Source organism: Camellia sinensis, chromosome 13 (genome assembly GCF_055761805.1).
Source record: "Camellia sinensis isolate YWXY chromosome 13, ASM5576180v1, whole genome shotgun sequence".
Lineage (NCBI taxonomy): Eukaryota > Viridiplantae > Streptophyta > Magnoliopsida > Ericales > Theaceae > Camellia > Camellia sinensis.
The window spans coordinates 48757785-48773137 of NC_138973.1; the positions used below are offsets into that span (position 1 = coordinate 48757785).

Sequence of the window (15353 nt, forward strand, 5' to 3'; positions counted from 1 at the left end):
TGAGATACTTGAAAAGTAACTTAGAGGGTTATTTGTCTCATCTCAAAGAGCATACCTAGATCACATTTTTACTAAATTTAATATGCAGAATTGAAAGCTTTACGTTGCTCTTCTTAATGATCAAGATTAATTAAGTAACATTCAGTATTCATAAAATGATTTTGAGAAAAAGTTCATGAAGAATGTCTTGTATGCTAGTGTTGTGAGAGTTTAGTGAATTATAAAGTTTGAATTAAACTTGGTGCATATGCAATTAGTTTGTTAGACAATTATTATTTTAATTTAAGACTTGACCATTGGGTTGGAACATATAAAGTGTTATGATATTTATAGAGAATTAAAGATTATACGATTGTTTATAAAAGAATTAATTATGTTAATATCATTGGTTGTACTATGTCGACTTTGGTAGTTGCTCAAATGATATAGTATCTATTATTGGTTATAGTTTTATGTTTGCATGAGGTGTTGTTTCATGAAAGAGTTTCATAAAATCTCTTATAATTTTTCACTATGCAACATGTTTTAGAGCTCGACTTGAGTTATATAATTAAAGAATTTTATTTCAGAGTTTGGAATTATTAATTTTATTTCCAAACCTATAAAGATGTATTATCATATATGGTTTTAATTTTCTCTACGAAAAATAACAAAAACTCTGATGTTGTTAAATACATAATTTTAAAGTACTTCAAAATTAGAGAGTTGTTAAAGATGATGTTCTTTGTGAGCACATGTTATAGAATACATACTAATTGATCCTCTGAATAAAGGGCTTTGGCCAAATTTTAGTTTGCTAAATATATTGAGCATATGGGTACTTTACAGTTTTTTATGTGCTTGGTTAAAGAATTTTTTTTTTACCCATGAATATTATCTATGGTATATTTCAGTTAATAAAGTTTAATATGTTTATTCACATTTTGTTTATAGTTAAGTGTGTGTACACATAAATGGTAATTGTCATACATGTATACCTCTTATATGAGCTCTTACAGTTATATTTTAATTTTGAGATATAAAGATTAATACTTCAGTTTAGAAGTGTATATGGATCCATAAAGTATGATGCTTGGTTTAAAGCATGAAAGACCTCGATTTAGAGGGATAAAGGCTTATTTTGGAAGTATAAAATGGAATAAAATTCCTTGCAGGGTCTTGTCAAGACCATACAGAGGACTGAATGTGGAATTAGCATGTTATATAATTTTTGGGTCAATTATGCTGAAATTCCACACTACACTTTATCACATATAGGAATCTATGTTGGTGAGATATTAGTGTTTGTAATTGTGGAGGGTGTTATGTTGTTCAATAGCATAATTACCGTTACAGTTCGATATTAATGTTTTTCATTGAACGAGATTCTGTGCTGAGATGTTTCTATTCTGAATCAAATTTATGTGGTCACTAAAGTTGTTTAACCCGAGAGTCATTTTTTCTTAAATAAAATATTTTCTTAAAGTAGTAGTCAATGTTGCCTAAGTAGGAGAATGTAAGAATTTATTCTTAATTAGGCTGTCATTGACTATATTTTGTTTGGTTTGTGAAAAACGGGTTGAAAGTGATTCAGATAAATTGACTGGTATGAGTCTAAAATTATTATTGTGATCCATAAAGTTTTGGGCCATGATCCATCTTAGTGTGTTTATTATTTTATATGTGGATATGTGATATGGAGGTGTTAGGCCTGTTTTAAGTTATTTGAGTTCCTTAATGGGAAGGCCTAATAATTGTTTTATTTAGGTCCAATCCCCTCTCCTATCCTTATTAGAGTTTACATATATCTATATATATGTAGATCAAAGGGTTGTCAGCCCCATTGAAAAGACAACATAAAGATTAGGAGAAGGAAGGGAGAGCTGGTGCTAAGGTTTTTCAATTGTGAATGCCATATTCTTTCAATAAAGCAAAATTCAAGACAATAACAATATCAAACGATATGTATCTAAATTTATATTTTAATAATTACTTATATTTATAGTATTTTAATTTTTAATATATAGGACTTATAATCTTACACTAGTGCCCATGGAAGTCCCTGCCACCTTCATGTGATCTAAAATGTCATGATGCAGGCATCAATCACATCGGAACACAAACTGTCTTCTTTCAATGAAGCCACCTTCTTCTGAATGGTAATTAACAGCTTTGACCACTCACTATTCCTATCACATCCCTTGTACTGTAGGATAAGCTTGGCCATTCCCTTGTTGCTGAGGACAACTTTCCCATTCTTATATATAAAAAGCTCCTCTTTAGAATCCTTCTGTAGCAGCTCAGGTAATATCTGTATTTTCAACCCTGCCCTGAGATTGTGAGATCCAATTGGCACTAGGTAAGGCTTCTGGGGGTCTTTTCTATATTTTTTACTATGAAGAGATTCGTCACATCTATATATGTCTAATATGAGTCCCGAAGCAGCATCGACATCATTAAATTTGAAATGTAAGCTCAGCAAACTGTCATAGAACTGCCCGTAATGATGAAGCAGAGGAACTGAAACCTGATCAATACGATCTTTAAATTTCTTCAACTCATCCCTCTAACCATTCATCTGATAAATCGGAGAATGATATCAATGGTATGTGCATCAGCTATGACACCTGCTTGTGCCATCAGTTCTATAATCTGTTGGCCCTTGAAAGATGACCCAAACCTCACACAAGCATCAAGAACAAGGTTAAAGATCATCGTATCAGGTTTTATCAGCTTTGTAGAAGTAGATCTGTTTGCACTTGAATGTTGAAATTGATCACAAAGCTCAATCAATATATTTGATGCAAGATATGTCCCACTGTCTTCGCCATATGCATAAAGACCTGCCCAAATATATTCGCTGGGGAAAAACTCTCTTTCTCCAGCAACAGCCTGAAAATCATGGATGCGGAAACAGGCATTTGAGCTCTTGCCAAGGATAGGGAGAGCTTAATCAGGAAGTTGGATCGAACTAAATCAGATTTCTCTTTCTGCATTAGAAAAACTATCGCATGCCTTCTGCAGCCAGTGGGGATCAGATGAGTAGGACAACTCAAGTAGCAGTGTACTCATGAGAGACTGGTTTCAGAAAACCATACAGGTTTCTAAAATCATTATAAGTTTCCCATGCTTCATCAACTTGATGATCCTTCAAAGCCACTTCGAGCTTTCTGAGCAGAACCATGTGCGATGATCCGTCCCAGCATATGCTTTCTGTCTTACTACTAGTAGAGAAATGTTAAGAGTAAGGGACTCCGATAATGCTTATGGCATATATCTGGAAATTGTAACTGCAAACACATTCTGCATCATAAACCGATCTTAAAGCAGCATTTCAGTAATTGAAGAGATACAGAAAACTGATGAATAACTCCTAGTGAAGCAGGGATGTAATAGGAGTGTTTTTTCCAATGATTTTGCCATTCAGATTCACATTTTTAAACAACCATAGTACATGTGATTAGAACGGACAATGACGGATTTACTATGCCTAGATGAAGAGCAATTCAAGGAAAAGGTTAACCCATTAACCGTACACCACATAAGATTACATACTTGACCACACAATTCCAGTAGTGTATCCTTGCAGGTGTTCTTCGACAAATTTTCTGACTAATTATCTGAGACGTATCATTATTCACATCAACATTAAAAACTGATGAAAACATAAAAAGCATTTGAATGAGACATATCACGCTCACACTGACTTCAACAAGCAATAACATATAAAACCCACATCCCTATTCGAAGGAAAGCCCTTCCCAATTCTTCGGTATTGCAGTATACCAGTGTCAAAGTTTGTGTAAAAACCTACGAATCAAGGAACTATGTATCAAGTATCCACTACGACTACGAGTATATTACACACACACACACACACAGACAAAAAAAAAAAAAAAAAAAAAACCTCTTACTGCACTAACTTTAGACTAAAATTATGGCACATTTAGTTATTTTATGTACATTAAATTAAATAAGATAGGTTGTCTATGTCAATCATTAGTCATATTTTACTGCGTAAAAAAAAAAAAAAAAATGCTTCATTGGAAAATCTAAATTGCAGTTCCTCTTTATCTATATGCAGAGGCTCATTAAAATCTAATTTTTTTGTCCATAATTTAAAAACGATGAAGAAAAAAGATATAAGGAAATAGAACGACAGTCAGATTAATAGATATAAAATAAAAAAATAAAAAAAATTAATGCTCCGTTTGGTTCTCGGTAAATAAAATAAGCAAGTTTTTGACAAATCAAGCATTCAACTTCATTTCCTGTCTCTCATGCTTTCTCGCGAATCAAACAGGGGGAAATCGGTAGCCATTTTCTTCACAATCGAACTAGATTCAGAGCCAGAGTGAGAGAGCGAGCTTACCTCGTTGAATCACACTGATTGGATACGATTGATGCGTTGTTTCTTTCATTGGAGTCTTGGGTGATTCACAATTGGGCTCTGTTTGGTTGCCAGGAAAATATGAGTCGACCGAGCCCTACAATAGTGGAATGGGTTATCTTATCCCTAGTTTCTTGGGAGAATTTGTTTAGTTACAATCTGAGAAATTATTTTTAAATTTGTCTATATTTCAGTAAATTTTTTTTTTTTTTGGATTTTTGTAGATACATTAAGATTAGATGAATGTAAAAGATAAATTTTTTTTTAACTAAAATATTAAAAAAATTACTAAAAATAAACAAAAATCCCAATAAAAATGCACACAGGTTTTCGTCTATTTTTAATATTTTAATTAATTTATTTTATTTTTTATATTCATCTTGATTAAATAAATTTAAAAAATATAAAGAATTTATTAAATTATAAAAAAAATTCATTAAAAATAAAGGGAAACTCAAAACAAAACAGACACTTGTTGATTTTTTCATTAGTCTTGAAAATTTAAGGAACAAACAAAATAAGTAATTTTGAAATTAATTTCTTGTAAAACTAAATGTTAAGGATTAAAAAATAATTAACTCAACAACAAATTATAGGAGAAATTTCGTACTAGTATACAAACTAATTACAAATAAGTGGTTAAAAGTTTACCAATATTAATAATATAAATATAATTTTTTTTCATAATTATGTAATAATTATCTCAAATTACCACTGGTTGACAATTCCACTATGTTATGTCATGTGAAAAATATTTATTTTTCATTTCAAGTTGTATTAAAATTTCGGAAAATTATAAATATACTCCTTAGGGTTTTTTTAAAATAAGGACTATCCCTTATACTTTTGAAAATTTTAAATATCTTATTGTTAGAATATTTGTATTTAACAGAATTAATATAAAAAATAAAATTTCTAACTAATTTCTTATACAATAATAAAATTATTTGAATTGTTAATTAAAATATATTTATGCCATCATTAAATATTGTTGATCAACTTGATGATTTATAAATAAAAGTGGTCATTTGTTATCACCACAAGAAAGTAGACTTTCGCCGACCAAAAACTTAGTCGCCAAAGGTCACCTTTTTAGTCGCCAAAACCATTTAGCGACTAAATTTTTTTGTCGCCAACTTAGTCGCCTAAACCCTGTCGGCGAATGTTTTAGCGACTAAACGCGAGTTTGGTCGCTGAAAATGCAACATTTGGCTACTAATTTGTGTAGTTGGCAAATGTGACCCTTTGGCGACTAAAAAAATATTCGCCGAAAAGGTAGTTTTTAGCTACTAAATTATTGGTCGTCAAACGTCAACGTTTGGCGTTTGGCTACTAAAGTTGGGTTTGTCGGCAAAAGTGATATTTTTGGCGATCAAAATATTAGTCGCCGAAAGTTATAACAAAACTAATTTGAACTATTTAGAGACTAAAGTTTTAGTCGCTAATTGAACTATTTGCCGACCATGGCATTTAGTCGCCAAAGGATGCCACTTTTATTCATTTGGCTACTACATTATTAGTGGCCAAAACATTTGAAAATAGTTTTTGGCTACCAAAATAGTTAGTAGCCAAATACTATATTACAATTTTTTTTTTTTTTTAAATTTCTGAACCACCTATATCCATGATTAGTACAACCTATACAATGTATAATCAATAAAATCCATCAATACTAAATATATATTATCAACTATTCGACAATGTGCATGCCAAAAATTCCATTTGACATCCAATTCCATTCCATTCCACATATGTAATACATATTCCATACGACCCAAGTATATTCCAACCTCAATAATTTAGTAATACAAAATATGTAATACAAAATATCAACCTGATAATCAATCCTAAAATTAGTAAATAAAATTGGAGTGTAAAATATACAATTCTGGTGCTGCATTCTTAAATATACATTCATTTATGAGTTTCCACAAGGACCAAAGAGTTATTGTTAGGATGGCTCCCCCCACCCAACACACACACACACTACGGATGCCTGCAGTGGGAAGGGAAATAGCAGGTGCACCTCACTCTCCTGATTCTCTTCTTGTCCTTCTTCCACACCATATGGGTCCTGACCAGAGCTTGTGAATGAGAGTACAATTCATTGTTGCTAGAGCACATTTGAAATGAGTAAAGACATAAAATGAATCCCACTGGGTTGAATTTGAAATTAGGTGATTATAAATATGATACATACGCATTTATTTATTTTTTTGATGGTGAATTAATTTAAATAAATCACATAAAAAACTAAATGCTCAAATACTTCCGAGATACTTGCCATCAACAATCCCCATTCTGTGTTGATTCTAAATAACTTACAATCTTGCTTTCCCCAGTCATGCTAGATTCATCGATGGCAAGAGAATGACCAGAAATTATGATTCCATCTACTGGGACCTGGGAAAAATGGAAAGGTAACAACCTATTTTTTCTCGTGTTCATAAGCAGTAATATCTACGGTTGTAATAATGGATCATAAAAGCAAATTTGTATGTTCGACAAATCAAACCCACTTAAATAGGCTACACTCACCTGATCACCAATCTTAAGAGGTATAACATCACCAACAACAATGTCATATATTGAAAATAAACAATGTCGTATAGCATCCTAAGGTTAATAGATTAAAAATAAAGTAAATGCTTCATGTTGTAATTGCACACCTCCAATTGTATATTTCTCTTTATTCATGGGCAGCACTACCATTACAAGTGGTATATCTAATTGAATGGCTGATCTTCCAAAATGTTTATTCATAGAAAAGGGTATTTATTCATATGATGGAGGTAAGACTTTAAACATGTCTATTAGGATTACATATCATGTAAGCTAGTAAGATAAAATCATATTTATTCTTATTAAGAGTTCAAATTTTAAAAATTACTGCAAAAAAACATCAAATCGCTATTTATGACTTGATGCATACAAATTTCATTTGGTAAGGAACAGAACATGGTTCACCTTTTTTTCTGACAACAAAGAAAAAATCTCAATTTTCAATAAGCCTCAACACAGCTTCCATTTATTTTGCATCACATAGTTTGCAAATATTTGGGGAAAAAACAAAATCCTCAAATATTTTTTTGATAGACAATATACGTTTTTAAATTTACCTTGTGTATAAGCAATCTCCACAAAACTACCCTCGGCCCAACTTGCACTTGCTGCAATTGGTACGGTGACCAATAGTTTTCTGCCTGTAAGAAATTAGATCATAGCTGATTATGATTCACTGCATATGTTTGCTAGGACAAAGAGTGTATATCATAATTACAGAAACGAATAATACAAACAGAAGGGTGATGCATTTACAAGTCATTGATAGCAATCAAAGAAGTAAACAACAAAATACAGTATAAATTTAATTGAAGCAAATTACAATGATGATCATATTTTAATTTCACAAGAAATTACAGAAACCCATTTTTAAATTTCTGGGATCACAAAAGATAGGCTTCATTTTTAACTCTTAAGCTCCCCTATTTATTTTAAAAAATGATGAAGTCAATGGATTATATTATGCAGTCACTTTCCTTGACAGATTATGCACCCTGCTACTTGCAGAGCTACGATGCCTACGGTTACCAACTAATCGGCCAACATAAAATGATGCCCTACCATTGACTCATGTTGCTCTGTGTTATGCGCAAATGATGAACAATTCTGGATACCTTCAGTAAATAATTATCTTGCTTAAGATAATTTAAAAAAATGTGATCCATTACACGATGCTCCCACTTAAGATAATGAAGGCAATATTCTCAAGCAAACTAGAAAACTACAATGGACATAGTGACCATAATAAAGAAATGAAAAGCATTTTCAGTGCTTAATAAAACGATTTTTTAGGAATAATCTTCTCTTCAAATTGCTGAGTGTTTTGCCTTCCACAAAATCTATTGATGTCCCTGTTAGTGAGAATATTTCAATTACAATTGGACTGCACAATGATTAGGATCACTTCCTTTCCCATCTAGGATTAAGCCATTATCTTGAAAAGGAATCACTTCCATACCCTTTTTAGGGGTGCACACACATTGTAGATTTGTCCTAATAATTATTATATCCAATAGAAGTTACTCAGAACAAATGAATGAATTCCCAAATTTCCTAAGCATAGATCAGAGTTCCAAATCAATATAAGAAATTGAGAGAGCAAATATTAGCTCTGTGTTTTGTATATCTATTGCAACCAAATGGAACCTCCATTATATAGGAGATGTTTTACAAGACAAAATGATGAACAAAGGAAATATACAAATGAAAGCAAAAGGAAAAGAACGTGTAAAGAAGGTGTCTAGCTGTGTAAAGAAGGTGTCTAGCTGTGCAACAACTATCTGCTAGGCTATCTACAGATCAATTACAGATCAATATAGTTATTAAATTATAGGTATAGTTATTAACATTATTAACAGGTCTCATGACTAATGAAAAGAACAACCTAAATCTATATCAAATAAAAGTTCTTAAAACTACGGTCAGCCCATTGTGAGTTTCCACAAGGACCAAAGAGTCGTTGTTTAGCACTAGGAAGAAAAAAAAAACTTTATAATTTGATCCACCTTTATAATTTTAAAACAAGGATTCACAATATATCTGCAAAGTAGCAAAAAGACTAGACATATAAATCGAACACTCCACATGTTCATTATTATATTCATGGGAGACATTTCCATCAACAATGCAAAGAAGGAAATTGATGGCCTGCTTCTTCAATTCCCATTCATAAACAATATCAGTTGTTTGGTTTTTATTTTATTATTTTTTGGGTTATCATGGAAGCACATAGGCAGTCATCTATGATATGCAGATTGATTTAAAACCCAACTAAATAGATTTTCCAGAAAGTGTATTGCTTTGTGCTTCAATTAATTGAAATTGAAAATAAAAGAGGATAGGAAAGTATGATTTCTAACATTACATTTAGATTTGAAGCAATGTAACTCTCTTATATTGTTAATGAATTTATATATATTCATAAAATTTTAATACTAAACCATTACCCAAAAAAAAAAAAAAAAAAGACAATCCAAATCAACTAGTTTTAATGCATCACAAATTACAAATACTTCAATCTTCATTGCAGCTTCAATCAAATCATCACAAAACTTTATTTTCACCACCCAACTGCAACTACTAACAATTAACTCTGCTACCCCCAAAACCATAACAAAACTTTGATTTTGAGTTCAACTTCAGCCAAACTATCACAAAACTACATTCCCTGAAAACTACACAGAAACCCTGTAAACTAACACAAAACTTTGATTTTGTATTCAATTTCATCTGATTCAATTTCCAATTTTTTCAACTGGGTTTTCAACTACAGAAGACATAAACCTAGTGATTTAAGAGTAGAACCTCAGCGAGATCGGCCTGGTGACCAGGGTTGTGCTATGACTCGGGTCGAATCTCGATATTTGCAGACTCGTCAACAATTTCTTGCATAGTGTTCTGAATGAACTCATCTAAGGAATCGAGCTGTTGACGAACCAGACCCTTCTCTTCGAAGTAAGCACTGATTATAGCCCAAGCGTCTTCTTGAGTGATCTCATCTTCGTCTTCATTGTTGTAGCTTGGATCGTACTCTTCTTCCAAGTCCATTCTAGACAAAAATTTTACAATTGGGACAGAGGAGAGTGAAAATCGGAGATGGGTTTTGGAGGGTTAGCTTCGTCGGGGAGTCTTCAAGGGTCAGAGAGAGAGAGAATGGAATGTGTTGAAGATTTGGGGGCTTGATAAATCCCTCCAAAATTTAAAATGTTTCCCCCCAATTATTTTAATTTTTTGGCGACTAACATTATTTTTCGTCGCTGAAAATCACTTTTGGCGACTAAAATTTTAGTCGCCAAAAGGTAAAAATTAATTTTTTATTTTACATTTGCCGACCAAAGGTTTTAGTAGCCAAATGTACACCTACGGCGACTAACATTATATTTTGTCGCTGAAAATCAACTTTTAGTCGCCAAAAGGGAAAAATTAATTTTTTATTTTCCATTTGCCGACCAAAGGTTTTAGTAGCCAAATGTACACCTACAGCGACTAAATTTATTTTTTGTCGCCAATTTCTGGCATTTTTGCAGACTAAATTTCTTTTAGTCGCCAATTGTGATATTTTTAGCTACTAATTTTTTTTTAGTCGCCAATAATCAATATTCCCCCACTGAAAAAAATTAGTAGCTAAACATTTGACTTTTACCGACGAATTTTATTTTTGGTAGCCGATTCCGTAACTTTTGGTGACTAAATTTGTTTTAGTCGCCAAAAATGATCGCCAAAAATGTATTTTCTTGTAGTGTATGTGATTAGAAACTTGAAGGAGTAAGATGTAATTTTTAAAATTACAGGAGCAATCTGTATTTTAAATAAATCTCAAGAAATGTATTTATAATTTACCTTAAATTTTATGAGTTGAGATTCTCTCAAGTTCAAGTTCAAATTTGAATTTGATCTCATGTTACAGGTTTGTAGAACTCACCAGAGATCCTGTTTCAATTTGTAGAGTCATTAGTATATATCATCCATGAAAAAAAAAAAAAAAATTAATCTAATAATTATAATATTTTTCATTTTATTACGTTTCTTATGAACCCAAAGGCCATATTAAAGTGGAAATTACTTAAAAGGGTAGTCACTTACATATTTTGGTTTAATTATTTAGGAATAAAAGTGGATTTCTCAAAATGTAAAATTACACATTTGGGCAATTTACACTACAGAAGTTTTGGATTTTCCCTCATTCTAGAACAAATCTCACATTACGAACAAAAACCTAATCCAATAACGTAACACTTCAATGTAATATACTAAAAACCTCATTGGTGTACTTTTCCCAAACATAAGAACATAATACTAAAAAAAAACTCTTTGATGTCCTTTTTTCAAACGTAACGCTCTAATGTAACGAAAAAAAAAAAATTCCTTAGTGCACTTTTCTCAAACGTAACACTTCAATCAGTATAATCCTAAACGTAATATTTTAATGTAACATATTCCAATGTAATGATGAGATAACAGCCACACAAGCAGAACAAACAGACGAGGCTCAAGCATTGTAATTAGATATTAAGCTCAGTTCAGTTGTATCAAGTCTGTTGCAACTGTTTTCAGTTACATAGTTAGATATAGTATAGCTATATAACAAACTCTAAGATTGTATAAATAGGATACTCTGTACTCAAGATCTATTAATCAAAGATATTTTTCATTTTTGATACAAATTCTTCATGGTATCAGAGCTTGTTAACTCCAATGAGTCAAGCTTCTTCAAGATCCTTCAATGGAGTCTGCATCTTTACCACTACCAGCCAACCTTGTTCTTCTGATCAACAATTTGAATTCGTTTGTTATAATCAAATTGAATTCTACAAATTTTTTGATTTGGAAAAGTCAATTTCAGAACATACTTCGAGCTACAAATCTCATTGGCTATGTTGATGGTTCTTCTCAATGTCCTCATTCACTGATTTATGATTCTATTGGCAAAGAGAGTACCAATTCAGAATTTCTCACATGGAAACAAGTTGATTCTCATCTGTTAAGTTGCATCACTACAACTCTTACTCCTACTGTGTTTACATCTGTTCTACACTATTTTATAAGTTGTGAAGTCTGGACTCTTCACACTAAAAGATTTACCTTATTATCCAGATCACATATTTATCAACTCAAGAACAAACTCACTGCTGTTTCCAAGAAATCCTTATCAATAGAGAATTATCTACTCTAGGTCAAAACAATATCAGATCAATTAGCTCTTGTTTCTTCTTCGGTTGAAGAAGAGGACTTGATTCTCATTGTTTTAAATGGTCTTCCAGCAGAGTACAATGCCTTGAAGACAACAATAAGAGCAAGACCTGAACCAATCACCATGTCAGATTTGTCCTCTATTTTGTGTTTAGAGGCTTTGCATGTTGAATCTGAATCACAACTTTCTTCGTCTCTTTCAGACCTTACTGTTGCATATTCTGCAACCAAAGCTCAAGGATCTAAATCTCACTATCATTTTGGTTTTCGAGGACATAAATCCACTGGTTACAGAGGAGGATCTTCTAATAGAGGTGGAAGGTATTTTCAAAGAGGAGGTCCTTTTAATCGTAGAAATGGAGGAGACAGATCTGCCTCTTCATCTCAGCACCAGCTTTCACAACAAAGTTCCTTTTCTAATTCTTTGATATGTCAAATCCGTGGCAAGCCTAATCACACAGCCATTAATTGCTGGTATAGGATGGATTTTTCTTATACAGCAGCTTCTTCTTCTTCTCTTAAAATTGCTTTTGTTGCTAGTGCACCTCCATCTTCATCAACTGCCAATTGGTATGTTGATTTTGCAGCTACAACTCATGTTACTTCAGATCTTGATAATCTACATCACTATCAACCATACTATGGTTCTGACCAAGTCACTGTGGGCAATGGTAACTCCATTCCCATAAAACATACAGGTCAAGGTATTCTTCCCACTCCTTCTTATCCTTTCAAGCTTAATAATATTCTTCATGTACCTTCTCTATCCTCCAATTTTCTTTCTGTTCATCAGTTAACATCTGATAATGATTGCACTATTACTTTTGATGACAAGTCTTTTGTGATCCAGGACAAGACTACTCAGATCCCTCTTTACAAAAGGGGTCCATAGTCATGGCCTTTATCAAATTCCATCTACCATTCCTTCTCACAAATCTTCTCTCCAACACAAGCCGGTTTTATCTCTAGCTGCTTGTCTTGCCACTAATTCTGCTTCTACAACTGCTTGGCACACAAGGCTAGGTCATCATTCTTCACAAAAGCTTCATGTCTTGCTTAAGCAATATCAGTTACCTATTTCATCTCATTGTAATAAAACCTTGTGGACACATTATGCTGTAGCTAAGAGTCATAGACTCCCTTTTACTTTGTCAAATTCCTCTGTTAATAAGCCTCTCTCTTTCTCTTATTCATAGTGATGTATGGGGTCCATTCTATTGTTCTAATTCTAGTTTTAAATACTATGTTCTGTTTGTGGATGAGTTTAGCAAGTTTACTTGGGTATATCCTATGTGTTCTAAAAGTGAAGTGTTTTCAAAATTTCAAGCGTTTAAAGTGTTTGTTGAGATTCAATTTGACACTAAACTTAAAGTGTTTCACACTGATGGTGGTGGTGAGTTTACTGGAACTCAATTTGAGCAATTTCTTAAAAACCATGGTCCTATCCATCAACTCTCATGTCCTCATACTCCTCCTCAGAATGGAGTTGTTGAGCGCAAACATAGACATTTAATTACTACTACTATTGCTCTTCTTCATTAATCAGCTCTTCCATTCTCCTTTTGGTTTGATGCTTTAGCCACTTCTGTGTTTCTTATCAATCGATTACATAGTTCCAAATTGCATATTAAGACTCCATCTGAGATGTTGTTTCATCAATCTCCTGATTTTAGTTTTTTCAAAAGTTTTGGTTGTTGATGTTTTTCTTGTCTTAAACCTTACACTTCCCATAAACTCCAACCCAGGTCTGTGCCATGTGTGTTTATTGGCTATAATCTTCCACTAAGGGTTATAGGTGTTTTGATCCCATTTTAGAAAAAGTCTTTCTTTCTAGGCATGTTATCTTTGATGAGACTATATTTCCTTTTGTCTATCACTCTTCTTTACCTCCCTCTACTGTTTTTTTTTTATTTTATCTCAACTTCATGATTTCTTTTGGCCACCTCATTTCGGCCCATCTTCTCTGTCTCACTCCTATACTCTTAGTCCTAGGCCTTCTATTTCTTGCCCAGCTACAGCTGCTCCTGTGTCTAGTTCTGCTACTGCTGTGTCTTCAACTGCTCATATATCTTCAGCTGGTGCTGCTACTCTGGTTCCTCCTACCATTGCTCTTATTGTTCCTGATCATGCTACTACTGTGTCTACAGCTGCTCCTATCACTTCAGCTGCTGCTCTTTCGCACTCCTATATTCTTATTGGTTCTCTTTACATTGATTTAAGCTCTTATGCTCCTTTAGTTTCTTCTTTTAACACTCATTCCATGGTCACTCGGTCTAAACATACTCTTCCCCTTATTTGACTGTTTCTTCTTCACCTGATTCTTCTTTGATTGAACCTTCCACATGGTTTGAGGCTCTCACTATCCCTGCTTGGGCTGCTGCTATGTCTGAAGAATTTCAATGTCTTCAATGCCAAAAGACTTGGGTTTTGGTTCCTCCTCCTCGTCACAAACATGTTATGGGCTGCAAATGGGTTTTTCGTCTCAAGAAAAATTTTGATGGCTCTATTGCTTGCTATATAGCTCGATTGGTTGCTAAGGGATATCTTCAAGAGGAAGGCATTGATTATCATGAAACTTTTAGCCATGTGGCTAAACAACCCACGATCCGTATTTTTCTTAGTGTTGCTCTTCACTTCAACTGGCCAATTAAGCAACTGAATATCTCGAATGCCTTTCTTCATGGCATTCTTGAGAAAGAAGTGCTTATGGATCAGCCCCCTGGTTTTGCAGATTCTTCTTATCCTTCTCATGCATGTAAATTGGAAAAAGCTCTTTATGGTCTTAAACAGGCTTCGCGTGCATGGTACTTCACTTTTTTCTCCTTTTTAATCATTTCTGGCTTTGTTAACAGTCGCTGTGATTCATCCTTATTCATTCATCACTCTTCTTCCTCAATCATTCTGTTATTGGTGTATGTGGATGACATTCTTATTACTGGGAGTGACTCTGCTCAAATTGCCAAGCTTATCACCCATATGCATTCTGTATTTTCCATGGAGGAACTGGGTAACCTTTCTTATTTTCTTGGTATATCTGTGTTACCTACTTCGGATGGTCTGTTTTTGTCTCAACACAAGTATGCTTCCGAAATACTTGCCAAAGCTGGCATGACAAACTGCAAATCTTATCCTTTTCCTATAGCTATTAAGTCTTCCTCTTCTCTTGATCTTTCCACTCCCTTTGCTCAGCCTGCTTTATATTGTAGCTTGGTGGGTGGTTTACAATATCTAA

The 15353-nt window shown here is 33.2% G+C and overlaps 1 protein-coding gene and 1 long non-coding RNA gene across 2 annotated transcripts; both read right to left on the minus strand.

Moving 5' to 3' along the window:
• Positions 1-2059: 2059 nt before the first annotated feature.
• LOC145805372 (pentatricopeptide repeat-containing protein At4g17616-like) lies at positions 2060-3163 on the minus strand. Its single transcript, XM_082900493.1, has 3 exons — positions 3059-3163; positions 2665-2871; positions 2060-2545 (listed from the first exon to the last, which is right to left on the minus strand). The coding sequence occupies exons 1-3, from the start codon at positions 3161-3163 to the stop codon at positions 2060-2062; spliced, it is 798 nt and encodes a 265-aa protein (XP_082756619.1).
• A 3044-nt stretch (positions 3164-6207) lies between these two features.
• On the minus strand, positions 6208-8450 carry LOC145805808 (uncharacterized). Its single transcript, XR_014347960.1, has 2 exons — positions 7489-8450; positions 6208-6772 (listed from the first exon to the last, which is right to left on the minus strand). It is a non-coding gene; the product is annotated as an uncharacterized LOC145805808 (long non-coding RNA).
• Positions 8451-15353: the final 6903 nt, after the last annotated feature.